At 38.6% G+C, this 18,807-nt stretch overlaps 1 protein-coding gene across 1 annotated transcript in view; it reads left to right on the forward strand.

Annotated features, from left to right (window-relative positions):
• Nucleotides 1-1,592: 1,592 nt before the first annotated feature.
• IPO8 (importin 8) overlaps nt 1,593-18,807 on the forward strand; it is a 71,757-nt gene continuing 54,542 nt past the window's right edge. Inside the window, exons 1-5 of the mRNA XM_025879751.2 lie at nt 1,593-1,901; nt 7,427-7,508; nt 13,601-13,757; nt 16,431-16,589; nt 17,637-17,793. Coding sequence (XP_025735536.1) covers nt 1,818-1,901; nt 7,427-7,508; nt 13,601-13,757; nt 16,431-16,589; nt 17,637-17,793 — 639 coding nt within the window. The 5' untranslated portion in view covers nt 1,593-1,817. The remainder of the gene's footprint in view (nt 1,902-7,426; nt 7,509-13,600; nt 13,758-16,430; nt 16,590-17,636; nt 17,794-18,807) is intronic.

The raw sequence follows: 18,807 nt of genomic DNA on the forward strand, positions 1-18,807 counted from the left end.
TTGACCCTAAGAAAAGAACACACAGGGGGGCACCTGGGTGGCTCAGTCTGTTGGGAGTCTGCCTTCAGCTTGGGTTGTGATCCCAGGTTCCTGGGATGGAGAGTCCCACATCAGGCTCCTTGCAAACCAGGGAGGCTGCTTCTCCCTCTGCCTCCCGCTCCCCCTGCTGTGCTCTCTCTCTCTGACAAATTAAAAAGAAAGAAAAGACACACATTTCTAGCGGTGTTGATTTGCATAGTGGGTCAAAGGTAGACTTAAGAAGTTGAATTGGGCTGCGCCCGGGTGGCTCAGTCATTAAGCTTCTGCCCTCAGCTCGGGTCATGATCCAGCCTTGCATTGGGCTCTCTGCTCCTAGGGAAGCCTGCTTCTCCCTCTCTCACTCCCCCTGCTTGTATTCCCTCTCTCGCTGTCTCTCTGTCAAATAAATAAAATCTTAAAAAAAAAAAAGTTGAATTGGGAGTTTAACAGCAAAGAAGTATGTGTAGTAAGGAATGGGGAGACTAAGGAGAACTAAAAAAGTAATTGAGTTGGAAAACAGGTGAAGAATTATTGAGGGAGAGAGAGATTGGAGGAATAGGTCCTAATTTGAAAAGAGGATATTGGAGTTAAGATTTCAGAGGTCAAGGAGCTTTAGATTATCATGAGGTCCAAAAAAGTGGGTTAATGAAATAGTGTGGAGATGAAAGCACTTACGTTTCCTAAGACCCTGGAGTGCTAAGGAGTTTGAATAATATCTTAAAATTGATGGGAAGTTATCAAGGAAGGGACATGACAGTATTAACCTTTAGGAAACATTACTCCGATGTCAGTGTGGAGAATGGACTAAAGAGGGGGAAAACTGGAAGCGGTAAGAGACATTGGCAACCACTAGGCGATTGAATTTATTGGGCCAGATAAGGCCACAGTGAGTGGAAATTGTATAATCCTTTTTGCCTTTCACTACTTTTCTGAGAAGGTACAGACATCTTTCAGAAACTCTCAGGCACATAGTTTCTTTGTTCTCTTTATTTTCACAATTACTCTGTAAATATTTTTACATTTGTCTCTTCTATCAGATTGTAAGTTCCTTCATAATAACCTGCATCTCAGTCATCTTGTTATAATGTGGTACCTAAATATCTCAGTACTCTGGTCCATAAACGTATGTTTAACAAATGTTGAGGGAATGAATGAATGAATGAATGATGGCTCACATAGATCAAGGGAACCCTGTCCTAATGTGGGCTAGATGATCTTAAGTTCCCAACAAGTCTACCCTGGAACAGGTTCGGTTGTGATGCCCAGTTTCGTACTAACAAAAAGTGCCATTCCATCTTTATATGCTCAATTAGGAAGTATCTGTTAAGAGACCCCGAGCCCGCTTGTTTCCTCATCTGGGAAGGAGCGGAGGCTGTTTTCCGTAAGGCAGCATGGCGGCCGCCTGCCGGAGCTAGTGCGCGCTTTTCCCTCCCGGGAAGAAGCCAGTTACTGTTTTCCGTACAGCAGCATGGGAGCCGCCTGTGGGAGCAGCCATAACATCACGCCCTGGGGAAGAGGCCGCCGTAAAGGAAGCGCCGCTTCCTCTTCTCACTTCTCCCGCCTCCCACCGGCTGTCGTAAAAGGGTGAATGGAGAGCGAGTTGTGGGGGGTAGAAAGGGAGGACAGGGGGCGCGGAGTCAGAGTGGCGCAGCAAGTGGCTGCAGGTGGCGACGGTGGCGGGGGGTGGGGAGTGAGGTAGTCCAGGGGTTGCGGAGGAGGAGGCTGAGAGGGTCAAAAGAAAAACTAAAGCTGCAGTCTGGCCTACTGGTCCGGGGGCCGCGGAGCCCCCACCCGGGGAGATGGACCTCAACCGGATCATCCAGGCGCTGAAGGGCACCATCGACCCGAAGCTGCGGATTGCAGCTGAGAATGAGCTCAACCAGGTGAGGAGCGGGCCTGCGGCGCCCCCTTGGCGCCCCCCGCGGGCTCGCCCGGCTCTCCTCTGCGCCCCTGATCTCCACCCCAACCGGGGCTCCGGACCCTGGAGCTAGTCTCGGCCCGGCCCGCCCCCCGCCCCGGGGTCCAGTTTAGTGGCACTCCCCGGATCTTTTCTGAACAACTCGCGCACCTGTTGGCCACCTTTGCATCTTTTCGTGTCGTTTTCCTTTCCTAGTGCAGTTTGTTCGGTCCCCTTGATCCGCAGAAAGAGGCTTTGGAAAGCTTTGCTAGTGTTTGCAGGGTGTGATTCCCTAAGTACGCTGATTTAGGGACGAGGGTGGGAAAATTCACTTAAAATTCAAATCTGAGTTCAGCTTTTCTCCAGACCCAGCCTTTTTTAAGTGTTGCGGTGGGAAACCCTGCCCATCGCCTGCATCTGTGGGGTTGGCAGGACTCTTTTGACACTGATTGGCAGAGTTGTGTTGGAGCGCTGGGAAGTGCTGCCGGGAGAGTGCAGGGGAGGCAGTTTTCATCGTGGTACTATTTTATAAAAGATACGTCAAGTAATATGCGTTTGGAGGGATTTCTTATAAGCGCTAAAATGTGTAAGACTTTCTTTTATCTTCCATCGTGTGTTCTTCTTACTGGCCCTGACCTTGTTCCAGCGTTACCACCGGCATTTTGAAATTGTAGTGATCCCAAAATTTAGCTCATGTTTTCCCTCCTCACCTGTAAGAATGAATGATAGACCTCTTACTAAAAAGTACGAATTAAGGTCTACTCCCCAGGGTAGAGTGACAGCTGGTTGAGGTTGGGGCAATCCTTAAAATATAAAGGAATATACCTAAATTAGTGGTTTTTCAAAGTGTTGCCCAGGATGAGCAGCATCTACATCACCTGGGAACTTGGAAATGGAAATTATTGGGCCTCGCATTTAGAGACTCTGAAACTCTGGGGGTGGGTCCCAATTATGTTTTAATTAGCTAGCTAGATGATTCTGTGCTTCCTGAAGTGTGAGAACAGTTGTCTTAAGTAAAAGTTTCTGTGGGAGTTCACTAAGGTTTTCCCTAGTTGGAGTTGACTTTAAAGTGCAGCTGTGCATTTTAAATCTTTGAAATCCAGTGGGAAATCTGGATGGTGTTTGGAGTTAAGTGTGAATCAGGATCCCCAAGAGATAAAGGGAGAGTGAAAACACTGGAGAGAAGGTTGAATTAAACTGAAGCCTAAAGAGAATGTGTTGTTACCTCAAAAAGAAAAGGACTCTTACTCAGAATAGGGGAAAGTTAAAGTCAGTACCTGTCCCAGGCTTTGCAGAGCAGAGGTACTATATGGTGATTGGCTAGAAGAATAGTAGTAATCCAGGGGTTGGTTAGAAGGAACAAAGCAAGAGCTGAACTTGCATCTATTAGTATGAACAGGGGAGTTGGCCTGTTTGTGACCCCCTTCTCTTTACAATGAGGCCAGATGTTATTTTGATAGTGTCAGTAGGGATATCTTTGATACCATGTTATACCTTCCTGCCTCTGTTAGCCTATCCTTGCTTTGTTTCTGATTCATCAGTGTGTAAGTGCAGTTGACTGTAGAGAAGGGGAAAGGTTGGTGGGGAAGCCTGCAGAACTAGAAAAGACACTTGGGACCGAATTCTATATTTTTCTTCATAGTATTTCAGTTCAAACCCATTTCATCCTCACTCTGCCCTGCCCCATATCCACCCATTTCATCACAGACCATAATTTCCTCTGCAACTTCTAAAAGTAGCTTATTGCTATGCCACTCATTGAACACTTATATTTTGTATAATGCTTTGTGTTGTAATATGCTCTAAGTATTTTTTTTAAATTGTCTGTAAGTAGAAGACAAGTATAAAGTCACATAACTGTATAGTAAAATACGGCTATAATGTTGGGTTTTGTATGCTTATTCTTTACCACCACTGTAATATCCTGCTTTGTTGGACAAATGGGTGGGTAATCTACCATAAGTGATTAGGGTCCAGCTAGTTTATTTTAGTCTAGGTCCCCTCTCAGCAAATATGCTCTGCGTGGGAAGTGGGGGCAGCTTCTGCAGTGTACTGATGATTTACCAATTGCCTTGTAGAAGAGTAGGCAGTTTCAAAACATAACAGCCTCTGTTCTGAAGGATAAATTCTTGTTTGGAGCTGTATTTTTCTCTAGCCAACATATTTCTGTTACCAGTGACTGGTTCCTTGATTGCTCTGTGTGATATTGTTTCTATGGGAAAATGCATTTTCATTTTTTCTTTTTCTTTTTTTAAAAAAGATTTATTTATTTGAGAGAGAGATAGAGAGCTTGTGAGCATGGGGAGGGGCAGAGGGAGAGAGAGAGAAACTTGAGTGGACTGCAGTGAGCCTGGAGCCCGACATGGGGCTCGATCTCATGACCCTGAGATCGCAAGCTGAGCTGAAACCAAGAGTTGGATGCTTAACCAACTGAGCCACCCAGGGGTCCCCAGAGAACGCATTTTCAGTTTTATCTCAGGATATTAAGAATGCATCCTGTGCGCATTCCTCCTTGTCTGTATGCCCAGCAGTCCCTTTAGCACCTGCAAAGGGAAGTAGGAATGGGTAGCTATCTTGCTCCAGTAACTCATCCACAAAGGTATCTTCTTTTAATAAAGCATTCTCCACATGGCCTCAATAGGGAAATAAAAATAATTACTTTCATTGCCGAGCTTTGGAATCTCTGCTTTTCCATGCATCTGTCTATATCATTTTTATTGCCCTTTAAGCAAGTTTGCTTATATGAATAACATATTTATTGAGTTCTAATGCAGACACTAATCCAAGGCTCTGCTTTCACAGAGCTTGCATTCTAGTGGGGAATAGAGACAAGTAAATAATATCAGGTCATAAGTGCAACAGATAGTAAAGTCCTGGAGAGACAGCGTTGGAGTGTATAAATGGGGTGGTCATTCTCTGAAGAATGACATTGAGCAGAGACCTAGATATTGTGAAGGAGTGAACCAGGTGAAGAACTGGGAGAGAAACAGAGGGAAGAACAAGTCCAATAAAGGCCTTCAACTTGGCATGTTGGAGTACTAGAAAAGGTAATGTAGTGGGAGCAGTGAGGCAGAGAATGGGAGACAGTAGGTCTTTGCTTTAAAATGAGTTCTCATCAAATGCAGAATTATGCTAAGTAAACTTTATTTTCAGAAAACTTCACAGATAGAAAGTAAATATCGAGAAATGTCTTTTTTTTTTTTTCTTAGAAACTTGAACCCCAAGTTGGAAAAGAAATTGGATTAAATACTTGTGTGGAAAGTAGTATGAGACTTTATCTGAATTTACTCCTGGATGTTTTAGCTGGCCAAATTAACATAGTTTGAATCAAGGCTGAAAGGAGAAGACAAAAAGTTGCACAAGGTCATTGAAATGGCAGGCAGTTGCAAAAAGAGGAGTTCCAATATGTGTACAAAGGCAACAGTGTTGAAATGAAAGTAGTCTCCACAATAACTGCTTTAAAATAGGTACCATTAATCTAAGTGTACAGGTTATTTTGTACTTATGTGCAATAAGTATCTAAACTATAGAGATTAGAACTAAACTATGGATGCTTTAGTCTGTGATTCACTACAGGATCTTTCTGTATCTCAAATGTTACAAACATGAGTTATTTTATAATTACACATAGAAGGTTAGAAGATTGGGCTAAATCTGTATTAATTTTGACTCCTGTAAACTGCTGTTAAAAGAAATCTGTTTTCTTAAAAATTACTTTAAAATGGTAGTTTCAATTATAAATAAAAGAGAATTTATATACAACAGATTTAAGATTCTGAGCTTTATACAGGATGAAAACAAGAACAATTATAAGATAATTAAAAAAATTTTTTTAAGATTTTATTTATTTATTTGACAGAAACACAGCGAGAGAGGGAACACGAGTAGGGGGAGTGGGAGAGGGAGAAGCAGGCTTCCTGCTGAGCAGGGAATCTGATGCGGGGCTTGATCCCAGGACCCTGGGACCATGACCTGAGCCAAAGGCAGATGCTCAACGACTGAGCCACCCAGGCACCTCAATAATTCAAAATTTTATAGAAAGATTTGGAAAGCAAAATATTCTTGGATGGAAAAGATCGACATTTTTAAGATACCATTTTTCTCCAGATTTTTTAGTCAAACATTTATCTTATTAGTGCTATTATGAATAAATGAGTAGGAAAGGTGATAAATTAAAAAGTTGAGTGGTATACATAAACCTAGTGGTATGTTGAAAAGGATGCCACTTGTAGGTCCAGGCTTCTGGGAGAAGGGAAGCTGAACATTTCCTCTTTATCACTGTCGGTTTTAGCCTTACTGAGAATTTATGAGTCTTTTCTGGGAATGTCAGCGGGTAAGGCCAAGTATAAGCTCTGGGAATGTGGCAGAACGGTAACCTGGTCCAGGTACTAGACATTTAGAGGGAGTATTATCAGAAGGAACCGGCTGCTCTGTATTTTTTTTTTTTTTAAATTCTAAAATCAGCATGTCCAAACTCAGGAGTAGGTCAAAGTAGAACTTGTGTGTGTGGGGGAGTGACCCAGGCAGCAGGCACGTCAGCACAGGCTCATTTGGGTGTCAGGTTTAAAAGATGCTCCACTGGGCGCCTGGCTGACTCAGTTGGTTAAGCGTCTGCCTTTGGCTCAGGTCATGATCCCAGGGTCCCGGGATCCAGCCCTGAGTTGGGCTCCTTGCTCAGCAGGGAGCCTGCTTCTTCTGCCTGCCGCTCCCCCTGCTTATGCTCTCTCTCTCTGACAAATAAATAAATAAAATCTTAAAAATAAAATAAAGAGGGCTCCACCAACAGAGGGCAGTTGGTGATGACAACTGTCAACACTGTCTTGTGAGGCACATTGTTCCAACCTGGACTGGTTCTTCTCCATAGCTCATGCACAGATAATTCACATTATCTTGTCTGTTTTCCAATGTTGGATCTGCTGTTTTCTGTAGCCCATGTTTTCCATGTTTCTGTTTGTCAAAAATACCATAAGCAAAATTAAAGTACAAATAAGCTGGGAAGAAACACTTGCAATGCATAGGTCCAATAAAAGGTTAAGATTTTAAATTCATAAATAGCTCTTAGGATTTATTAAGAATGAAACAAATATTCTGTTCCAAAAAGGATAAAGGGAATAAGAAATTTGTAGAAGAAAACAAATAGCCAACAGGAAGGATAAATTTTAACTTAGCAGAAATGTAATTTAAAATATGAGTCAATTTTGAAGGAATGATAATGCTAAACCTTGTGTTGGATAAGTAGGTATATATTACTTTTGGGAGTGTAAATTGCTACACATTTTCTGGAGAGCATTTTGACAATATAAGTTAAAAAACAAAAATATTCATACCCCTTTATTCATCAGTTTATTCCAATTTTGATTTGAAGTATTTCAGTAATCTTATTTTTGCCTTGGAGAATTTCTCTCACTTTAAAACTTTTCCTTTTATTTGGATAGTAATGTATTCCGTAACAGTGCTAACAGTTACTCATTTATATTGGCCTATTTTATAAATATTTCTTTGTAATTTCAGTCCTACAAGATTATCAATTTTGCCCCCAGTTTACTTCGGATTATAGTGTCTGACCATGTGGAATTCCCAGTACGCCAGGCAGGTGAGTAGGTTTTTCATCCTTTGTAAAATTATTTATTTCTGTGATTTCTTTAAAAAATAGGAAGCACACATAAAGTATTTCTAATGGCTTAAAAACTCACTTTCTTTTTCCCTGGAAATTTAGAGGTGATACTGAGCTCTTACATCTTCCCTAGCTTTTCCTCTCTTTCTCTCCTTTTCACGTACCGATTCCTTGCCTCTGTAACTTTGCCGTTTCCCCCCTTAGCTTTCACAATTTCAATGGCTTAATCTCCCTAATTCTTTATGATTCCTGGTGGCCCACCCTTTGTGTCCATAGTTGAAGGCCGTGATTTTATGTATGTGGATTTGAGCTCCATTCATAAGTCAGATCATGGAGGTAATATGTGCACAGATGTTCCTAAACACATGTTTGGGGAACAGGACTTTTATTTTAAACATGAGACTTACTTTCAAGTCTGTGGAACCTTATGGTAGTTCCATGATGTTGTGCCTTCCTCTTTTTGCCTTTTTAATGAGCTGGTCATTAGAGCCCAGAAGGTATAAAATGGAGAAAGTCTTGGAGTGTCATGAGTCTGAAAAGATAGTAATTTCAAGATAAATGGAGTAAAATGACAAATGCTAATTTAAAAAGTAGATATTTAAAAAAAATTTTTTATTAGGTCACTTGATTTATATTCATTATAAATAATTTGGGCAATACAGAAAAATACAAAGATGAAAGTAAAAAAATTTACCCAATATTCATTGCTCAGAAATGGCCATCCTTAACATTCAGCGAACATTAGTCTTTGCAGGTTCAGGTAGAAGGAGAGATCAACAGTTTTATACAGATAGGATTATACTCTATATGTTGATAAAAGTATTTAATTCTCCTTGAACATAAAAAGAAAAGGTAAGGAATCATTAGCTTTGGGAAAATACTTGTAGCAATATGTATGATTCCCTTTGTTGTTAAGAAAAACTTATGGAAAAACCTACATGTTGCAATTATTTGTTATTTTAATAAGGTTTATAAGACTTCTTGTTTTTTGAAACCATAACTCTCAGTTGTTTAATCTTTGTTTTATGAAATAGGGCTGTTCTGAAATCACATTTTGCTAAATGGAACTATTTTATTTATATTTATTTATTTAAGATTTTATTTATTTTTTTTGACAGAGACACAGGGAGAGAGGGAACACAAGCAGGGGGAGTGGGAGAGGGAGAACAGGCTTCAAGTGGAGCAGGGAGTCAGATGTGGGGCTCAATCCCAGGACCCTGGGATTATGACCTGAGCAGAAGGCAGATGCTTAACGACTGATCAGTGCCACCCAGGTGCCCCATGGAAACTATTTTAATAATCTGAGTGTTTATAGGGCCATCGTGGAGGTCCTGTGAAGCTTTGGAGAAACAGTATTTTTAAATATTTTTAAAGCAGTTTATTGACTTAATATGTCTTCTTTACACGACATATGAACATTATAAAAACTCATTGGATTGCCCTTAATTACACCCTCAAAGATAGCTGCCATCAACTTTGGTGCAAGGTTCTCCAATTCCTTTTTTTCTATAGATATGATGGTTTTAAAATGTAAAGAAGATGTGGTCCATATATACAATGGAATATTACTCAGCCATCAGAAAGGATGAATACCCAACTTTTGCATCAACATGGATGGGACTGGAGGAGATTATGCTAAGTGAAATAAGTCAAGCAGAGAAAGTCAATTATCATATGGTTTCACTTATTTGTGCAACATAAGGAAGAGCATGGAGGACATTAGGGGAAGGAAGGGAAAAATGAAGGGGGGGAAACCGGAGGGGGAGACGAACCATGAGAGACTATGGACTCTGAGAAACAAACTGAGGGTTCTAGAGGGGAGGGGGGTGGGGGGATGGGTTAGCCCGGTGATGGGTATTAAGGAGGGCACGTACTGCATGGAGCACTGGGTGTTATACGCAAACGATGAATCATGGAACACTACCTCAAAAACTATTGATGTACTGTATGTGACTAGCATAACATAATAAAAAAAATATATATATATTTAAAAAATAGGAAAAAATGTATCAAAAATCTGTTTTTACTCCACATGGTGTTTTATAACTTTTTTTTCCCCATTGAACCATATACCCTTGGGGCATTGTTCCATATCAGTGTATACGCATATATATGTACTTTATTCTTTATAACAATTGTTCATTATTTCTTTATACAGAACTAGTTTAGTTTATTTAAACAATTTGATATTTATGGATATTTCCTTTATTGTTCTTTTTTGTTGTTGTTGTTGATAGAGGCTAAGCTATAATCAGAATCCTTGGAGGTGCACCTGGGTGCTCAGTTGTTGAGCATCTGCCTTCGGCTCAGGTCATGATCCCAGGGTCCTGGGATCGAGCTCCACATCAGGCTCCCTGCTCAGCGGGAAGCCTGCTTCTCCCTCTCCCACTCCCCCTGCTTGTGTTCCCTCTCTTGCTGTGTTTCTCTTTGTCAAATGAATAAATAAAATCTTCAAAAAAAAAAATCAGAATCCTTGGACGTTTTTCTCTGGATACTTGTAGGATGTTAATGATATTTAAATTTTGAATTTTGAATCTTCTCACCAAGTTGCTTTTGCTTACTTTTTGTATCATAACTGCAGTAATGCTAGTTTCCTCATATCCTCTATACAACTTTGAATCTTAATAACTTAGATAACTAAGTTTTGATATGAAATGTAAATAGCATTTACAGGCAGTTTTTCTTCATAATTTATGTAGATTTCAAATCTGTTAGTCACAGGACAGAGTTTATCTTGGTTAATTTTTTAATAGGACAGTTTTCTCTCAGAGCATCCATTTTATCATTGAATCTGAAATACACAGTATAAAATTCTACATTATATCTATCCTAAACTTATAAATTTTCTGTCCTATTTAATCTATTATTAAAAGACAAAGATGCCCCAAGAACCTTATGGTGACATGCAGACAGGTAATTTATCATTTTATCATGACATTTAAAAAAGAATGATGTGATCTTTGCTTTAAAAAAAAGTCAGCATGCTTAAAACTGTAAAAAATTATTCTAATATTAAGTGGAAAGACAGTTCTGCAGAATATTCAGTTCTTGATTTTTTGGCTTGTGGGCCATCCTAAAATATTCTTGCTACCATCAATCAAGCTCATTAGTGAATGTCCCTTATTACTTTACTGTGAAGAAATAGGAAAAAAAATGTAATATTTTGATATTGGTAAGCAGAACAAAATAAATTTGGATGTCCTGTTATTTTCCTTTTGAGGTATTAAGAGGCATAATAGCATTATTAATATTATTATGTAATGTACAGAGAAAGGAGCCCATCTTAAATTTAGTATAGTTAGGATTAAGAATCTCTCAGGTGACTTTGTTTCCAGTTTTTTATTCCTTGCCTGTGAGGAGACCCTCTAATATACCTAAACCTAGTTTCAGAAATGTAGTTTCTTTAGTACATTTTGGAGTTGCTATGAGCAGAAAAGTAGTTTGGACTTGAAAGTGGTAGTTGAGGGACACGTGGCTGGCCCAGTCACCAGAGTGTGCGACTCTTGATCTTGGGGTTATAAGTTTGAGCCCCACGTTGGGTGTGGAGATTACTTAAACATAAAACTTTTAAAAAAAGATTAAAAAGTAAATAAATAAAAGTGGTAGTTGAGGGTTGGGTGTTATATTAGACCTGATGAAGTCATTGTTGGTGACTGATGTGGGGACCCTCATTTGATAAACAGCATGGGTTCTGTTTTCTGTAAGTTGCTTGCTTTTTGTTTTTCTGACTTTTTGTATATATTTCTAAAAGATGGATAGGGAGGGATATAAAAATTCAGCTTTTAGCTAAGTTATTCACAAGTTATTCTTTAAGGTTAACCTCAGTGTTCTAGAATACAGAACCTAGAAAAAACTGGAAAGATGCCTCTGATCAGTCCAGAAGCATTACAAGAAACTCTTTCATTTAAACTCATGTGTCTTATATGTAGGAAGCTCCTTGGCTCTTACTCAGAATCTACTTAATCTTGTTTTGGATATAATTTACATACGCTATTCAATTTCCTAGCCTTTAACAGATTAATAAGAGAGAGAGGGATTATCAAATTACAATGAAAAATGGAAAAGCTTGGAAACATCAATTCAGAAAGCACAGCATTATGCTTCCTTGAGTTCCTACTGGCATTCTTTCCCCTTTGAGGTTATGGGACTGACTGGCCTGTGTAGTTGTGAGTCTGGATCCATAGGGCTTAAGTGATGATTTGTTGTGCTTGAGAAGGAGAGAACTGTGTGTATGCTTTAGAAAGTTAATTTTAAACTTAAGATGCTTGGAATGGTGGATTTTGCAGAAAAACAAAGTTTAATTATTTCCATGTGACTGGATTAAGATGATATTTGTGTTTTGTTAGCTCTGGCAAATGGTTAGATAGATAACTAATTCAATGATTAAAGGGAGGTCTTTAGATTATTGATAGTTTGAATTATCTTTGGTGCTTTTTCTTCATTATTCTTAGCAATCCATGATTATCCATAAGAGAAATTAATATTCTTATTAACTTATATTAAGTTCAGTTTTGTTTTAACTAATTGAGGATTTATTTATTTTTTAAAAAAGATTTTATTTATTTGAGGGAGAGAGTGCATGTGTGTGAGTGCACAGTGGGGAGGGAGAGGGACAAGTAGACTCCTCACCGAGTGCAGAGCCCAATGGGGGGCTCAATCTCAGAACCCTGACTGAGCCACCCAGGTGCCTCTAATTGAGGATTTATTTTTTTTTTTAAGAACTTTTGAAAAATTTTATTTATTTACTAGAGAGAGAGAGAAAGAGTGTGCATAAGTGAGGGTTGCGCAGAGGGAGAGGGAGAAGCAGGCTCCTTGCTGAACGTGGAGTCCCAGACGGGGCTCCATCCCAGGACCCTGAGACCATGGCCTGAGCCGAAGGCAAGACGCTCAACTGACTGAGCCACCCAGGAGCCCCAAGGATTTATTTTAACATATACAAATTAGTGTGCCTTTTTTGTAGGCCATCTTGTATGGTGCCCAATAATAAAAATTTTTAGTGGTAAAATTAATGGTATTTAATGACTATTATAAATAAGTTCATGATTTTACCATGTCTGTATCTTTGCTCTCTGAAAGTTGCTGTTTGTCAAGTTCATAATTTCATTACATTTCAGTTGTATTATAGCCAGTGTAGAACATGTTGGTTTATTTTCTGTGTCATAATGCTTCTGTGAACCAATTTAGTTTTATGTAACATTGGGATGAAGGTGAGGTGGGGGAAGAAGGGAGAGGAGAACCTCAAGGGAAGAAAGTTAAAATGCTTTGCAGATCACATCTCTTCATCCTTACATATCATGTATATATAAGCATATGATGTTATAAGTATTTATATTCACTGTTCGGCTGCGATAGTTAGAAAGCTTCACCTTCCCTATCAAAACCCTATCTGAAGTATGTCAGCTTGTTTCTTTCGGAACCCTTTGGCTAACTGTTGGAGATGGGTAAACAGAATAGGAACAACATTATGTATTTTGATAGAAATAAACAGGTAAGAAATTTCCTGAGATTTTACAAAGATATTTAAAGGTTGATGTCTTTTTCCCTATTCTTACATTTACAAGGGGTAAATATTTCAGAAGGGTAAGGCAGAAATTAGCGATATTTCAAATATGGTGGTACAGAACGGTGGCCAGTGAAAGAAAATAAACAAGAAAAGCAGTATTACATGAAGGATGGTGGAATTTCACCTGTTGTGGACTCAGCTTTAGGCCTTAGGAGCAGTATAATCTTTATGCTATCAAAATGCAGTTAGTAGAGTTTCATTTAGACTACCTTATATTTAGTCTAAGGTTATATACTTGATTCCTGGATCATTTTTTCTGTCCTGTAAACTCTGAAGCTTGATTTAATGAAATGTTTTCTGCTTAGATTTGCTTTACTAGCTAAAGGGAAAGTTTAAATTCTTATACATTTTCCTTTCCCCAGTTGGCTATTTATAATTGTAAGATTTTTCCATTTTTGCTGAGTATCATGTTTAGCAGTGAAGGGCTTTAGCCTTTGATGCTCTGTAAAGCTGAATTAAAGCCATCTTTTCAATACTGCTACATTAGCATTTTTTTTCTCTACCTTAGCTGCCATTTACTTGAAGAACATGGTGACACAATATTGGCCTGACCGAGAACCTCCACCGGGAGAAGCAGTATTTCCATTCAACATTCATGAAAATGATCGTCAGCAAATACGTGATAACATTGTGGAAGGAATAATTCGGTCTCCAGATTTAGTGAGGTACATTAGACTATATATGATTAGTAGGAAGCACAAAATGTTTGGATGGGAGAGGTTGTATTTAATCATCAGCCTCAAGTTTGTATTGCTGAAGAGGTAAAGTAATGAAGGTAGGCACTCAAAAATATTGTTTTGCTTATTTGTCTTTGTATTTGTAATTCTTTGCCTCAGAATATTTTGGAAAAGATTTAGTTGCCATAAGTTGCCAATAAAGACTTAAGGCAAAAATCAAACTTAACTAAAATTATATAAATCCCTTCTATATAAATAACCTGTATTCTTAGTTATGATCTCTTTACTTTTTACCAACTGCTTTTTTCCCCCCAGTACAGGGAAATTGACTCCTGGCAGTTTTAACCTACCACTTTTCTTTATACTTTACCTATCTTTTCATTCATTTTTTTATGAACTGAGTATCTTTTTCTTTGAAGAAGACAGGATAGAGTAGGGATAAGCTAGAAGACTGGCCCTCGTTTTTAAAATTCAGGTTAGATGCTGAAGAACAGCACTGTCCAATAGACCTTTCTGTGATGACGGAGATCTTCTGCATCCATCCTGTCCAGTGTTTAGCCACGTGACATACATGGCTATTGAGTACCTGGAATGTGGCTACTGAAACTGAGGAACTGAATTTTTAATCTAATATTGGTTAAAGTGTGCACATAACGCTAGCGGCTTCCCCCCTTGCACTGCAGAGCTGCAGAATCATAAACAGTTTGCAGTTTTATTTTTTTATTTTATTTTATTTTTTAAAGATTTTAGTTATTTGACAGAGAGAGAGAGAGAGACAGCGAGAGAGGGAACACAAGCAGGGGGAGTGGGAGAGGGAGAAGCAGGCTTCCCGCTGAGCCAGGAGCCCGATGCCGGGCTCAATCCCGGGACCCTGGGACCATGACCTGAGCTGAAGGCAGACGCTTAATGACTGAACCACCCGAGAGCCCCAACAGTTTGCAGTTTTAAAATAGGAAACACAGATTCTTTTCCATGTGAGCTAGTAATTAGATTTCTGTTGAAAACGGAGGAGGGAAAGAGGTGAAACTGAGGTAGGGGAATGAAATTGTTTACCATCAAGAGATGAGATATAACTTTATCCCCGAGTGTCTAATGTACATTATGTCATAAGCAGTAGGAATAGGGAATAAAATGTGAGGGGAACAGCGAGGAAGGAGAACAAACATTGAACTCCTCTTCGTTCAGTTCCCTTGTTAGTTAAGAGGAGAAAGGACGTGTCCTGATGAAAGAAAATCCCTGTTGGTCTCGGTCGGTGCCCACGTGCCAGCGTGGCAGTGGCTCCCCTCTGACACCATCGTGTGTCTGAGTCTTGTCCGAGTCTTCACACTTTCAGTTCTCTCTGAATCTTGTGATGCTCCTACAGTAACGTATGGAAGGATGGCTGCTCATAGCCATCCCTTTGCTTGCTTGCAATAAGAAGGGATTGGGAGGTCTCTTGAAGATGAAATCTGAAAAAAAATGAGAAGTTTCAGTTTTATTGCACACAGATAGGACGGATTTATTGTTCAGGAACAACTGCTGGTGGTACAAGAGGAGACTTTTATCTTTATCATGAGACAGTTGCTTCTTGTATGTCCTGAAGGCTTAATCGTAATCAGTCTTGAAGAACTATTCTCAAAGTTCATTTAAGAGTATGGCCAAGGAAATTTTTCCAAATGGATTTGGTAACAGAAAGAAAAGGCATTATTTTGTGTGTTTCATTTCAGTGAATGCAAGTTATTAGCCAACTGAACACACACTTTTTTTTTTTTTTGGCATTATGGAATCCTGATTTAGCCAGGTTCGCTTTCTGACCATTTGTAAACAACCATATAAGGACATATTGACAGTTTGTGGAAGAGAAATTTTTTTCCTCATTTTTTTTTTTCCCCAATCCCAATTATAGTAGGGATCCCATTGAGGAAATGGTTACTGACATAAATGTTATGAGATCACATCTTTTATTAACTTTGTGGTTTTATTAAAGAGAAGTCTCTCTGTTTTAGGTCTTTCTTATTGCTTTTTTTCTTTATTTCTTTACAAATAACTTAGCTTTCCTCTTCAAGAATTGCCAGCTAATACTTGTTTCTTATTCTAAAAGACAAACGTTACTGTCTTAGGAAGCTTTGATAGGAGCAACATACTGTGTTGGCTATTTACTGATAATGGTTGGCTCAAGCTCACAGAGATGCTTCCCACTGTTATATCAGCCTCTGTTTTACCTACTTTGACTATTCTTAGGCTAAGTTTTTCCAGTTGAAATGACACAATACTTTGTTTTGTTTTGTTTCCCTCTTAGGAAATGATAACTAAAATACAAAAGGTAACAATGTGGGAAATTTTGCAGCTGAGTGGTGTCTTCATTCTTTTTTCTTTTGGAAAAATTTTAAATGAATTTTTATCTTTAAATTCTTTTTTCCCTCCAAAGCTGTATTTAGGATAATCCCATTTCAAAGTTTTCATTCATTATAGGAAATTACCCATTCTGTTTATTTTCAGTAAGTGGAGCTACTGAGGAGGTTTTTCTTTATAGGACTATTCTTTTTTTCCCCTGCCCGAGATATGTAACTATATAATACAGGTAAATAGAGGCTAGAGTGCTTTTGTGTAAATATTAGAGGTGTTTGAAATCTGATATTTATAACCACTTAGATTTTGGACTTTTTTCCCCCCACCTTACAGAGTCCAGTTAACAATGTGTCTCCGTGCCATCATTAAATATGATTTCCCTGGTCACTGGCCAGCAGTAGTCGACAAGATAGACTATTACTTGCAATCACAGGGCAGTGGAAGCTGGCTTGGCAGTTTATTATGTCTGTATCAACTGGTGAAGACATATGAGTAAGTTGATTTCTACTGGCTGAAGATACCAGCCTTGTGTTACTTAGAAAGAATTAAATTGCATAGAGAGGTGTGCTGTATTGGTGTTCTGCAAAATCAGGTTAGTTTGGGAAATATTGGGTTAAGCACAGTCAAATATGTTTATTTACTACAGTTATTCAGAGAACCTTTAATCTGCTAAAGTACGTTGCTAATCTCTAAGGCAGTGATAAGATATGCAGTGTTTCTTGAATTTATTTGCCAGTTTCAGAGGCCCATTTATTAACAGCTTTCCTTGGAAACTCATGTAGAGGTACCTTAATATTTAAGTTCTTCAAGTGAGCACATTATTAAGTAAACCAAACATTTAACTCCTTGGATGCAGGATGGAAAATGTTAAAGTTTCCTTGCTAGCAACGTTCTTTTCCATGAAAGTTGCTCGGGAGGTAGGAGGCTAGTGAGCGTCACATTTAATAGCATTGCTTTCTGGTTTCTAGGAGGGTTGCTCCTTATGCATGCAGAGTCCTGTAGTTTTCCTTTTAAAAAACTAGTTCAGACTCTGTAGAGTTTTTAGAAGATACTTGAGACTTGGAGCAATTGAAGTAATCTAAGAGCACCTAAGTTTGCAAACTATTTTTAACATTTCAATTTAGCATATTATAAGAAGAAATTTTTACCCTACATTATTTGTTATATGATAGGAATGTCTATTTAAACAAGCATATCAACTTGTGTTTTATAGGAAGAATTGTGGTGTGATGAAAATTAATTTAAGTAGTAGAAAAAATCACTTAGGAAATTTGCAAACTAGTCTAGAATTCTTTGAAATCAATTTAACCCTTTCTAGAAAGATTTTAGATTTCTCTGCCTAAAAGAGGGATGTGCTCTTTCAGAGTTTCTTTCAAGTTTATTCTGACAATCCAAACAGAAAATGTAAGCCACTGTTTTTGGAATGTTTTTATTTCGTTAGCTATATCTAGTTTAAAAAAATATTTTTTCATTCATTATTTATAGTTCTTCTGTAGGGGGAGAAATTATTTTTTTCTCTTTTTGTCTTTGCTCATGTAGATATAAGAAAGCAGAGGAAAGAGAGCCTCTTATAGCAGCAATGCAAATATTTCTGCCTCGTATTCAGCAACAAATCATGCAGCTCCTTCCTGATTCCTCACATTATTCTGTTTTACTACAAAAGCAGATTCTGAAAATCTTTTATGCACTTGTTCAGGTAAGTTTCTGTTGCAGAAGATAAATATGGGACCTTGTATTTCTGTCTGATATATGGAAAGTGCTTAATATATGCAAGTTATTGTTAAAAATTATTATATAGTCTCACATGTATTTCTTTAAAAAAAATCCTATGGGGGGAAAAATCCTATGGCAGAACAGGCTCACAGAAATCTACTTTATTGTCCAAATTTATCTTAGTGGCAGAGCTGAGATTCACTGACTGTGCCTTTCACTCCAGTGTCTGAAGTGCTGGATGAGGAGAACCAGAGTAATTAACTTCCTGAGATTACCTGACTAATCTGTCAGCAGCGTTGTGCCTGTTGATGAGTTAGGATTATAGGAGAAGGGGAAGGAAAAGAAGAGGGTTCCTCTTGTACTGGGAAATCATACTGATGAGTTTCTTTGTAATTTGACCCAATTTATTAAGCCAACAAAGATTTAGTGCCTTACTTTCCTTCATTTAAAATACTTCCTTTTTCTGGGCACCTGGGTGGCTCAGTTGTTAAGCGTCTGCCTTCGGCTCAGGTCATGGTCCCAGGGTCCTGGGGTCGAGCCCCGCATCGGGCTCCCTGCTCCGCGGGAAGCCTGCTTCTCCCTCTGCCACTCCCCCTGCTTGTGTTCCCTCTCTTGCTGTGTCTCTCTCTGTTGAAAAATAAGTAAAATCTTAAAAAAACCAAAAACTTCCTTTTTCTTATCTGAAAGCTATAAAGAATATTAATATGAGAGTCTAAACAATAATTAGAAGAGGATAGAGATGGAATGTTTTAAATATAAAAGTATTTAAAATGTAATCCTTGAAAGATTTGGATAAATTATTTAGATCTGGGTGGAGGAAGAATAATTGTTGTCAGTCTGTAAAGTGTTTGATGATGAATGAGTCAGACCTCTGTTACATGCTTTTTTATTAGATCAGTCATGCGAGAGGTTAGTGTTGTCAAGCTAGAGAGCCAAGACGTTGGATTTGTTCTCGGCTTCATGTCCCTTAGGTGCTTTTGTAGTGTTTCAGAATATT

Source organism: Callorhinus ursinus, unplaced genomic scaffold (genome assembly GCF_003265705.2).
Source record: "Callorhinus ursinus isolate GAN/ISIS: 27379988/994484 unplaced genomic scaffold, GSC_fseal_2.0 scaffold27, whole genome shotgun sequence".
NCBI lineage: Eukaryota > Metazoa > Chordata > Mammalia > Carnivora > Otariidae > Callorhinus > Callorhinus ursinus.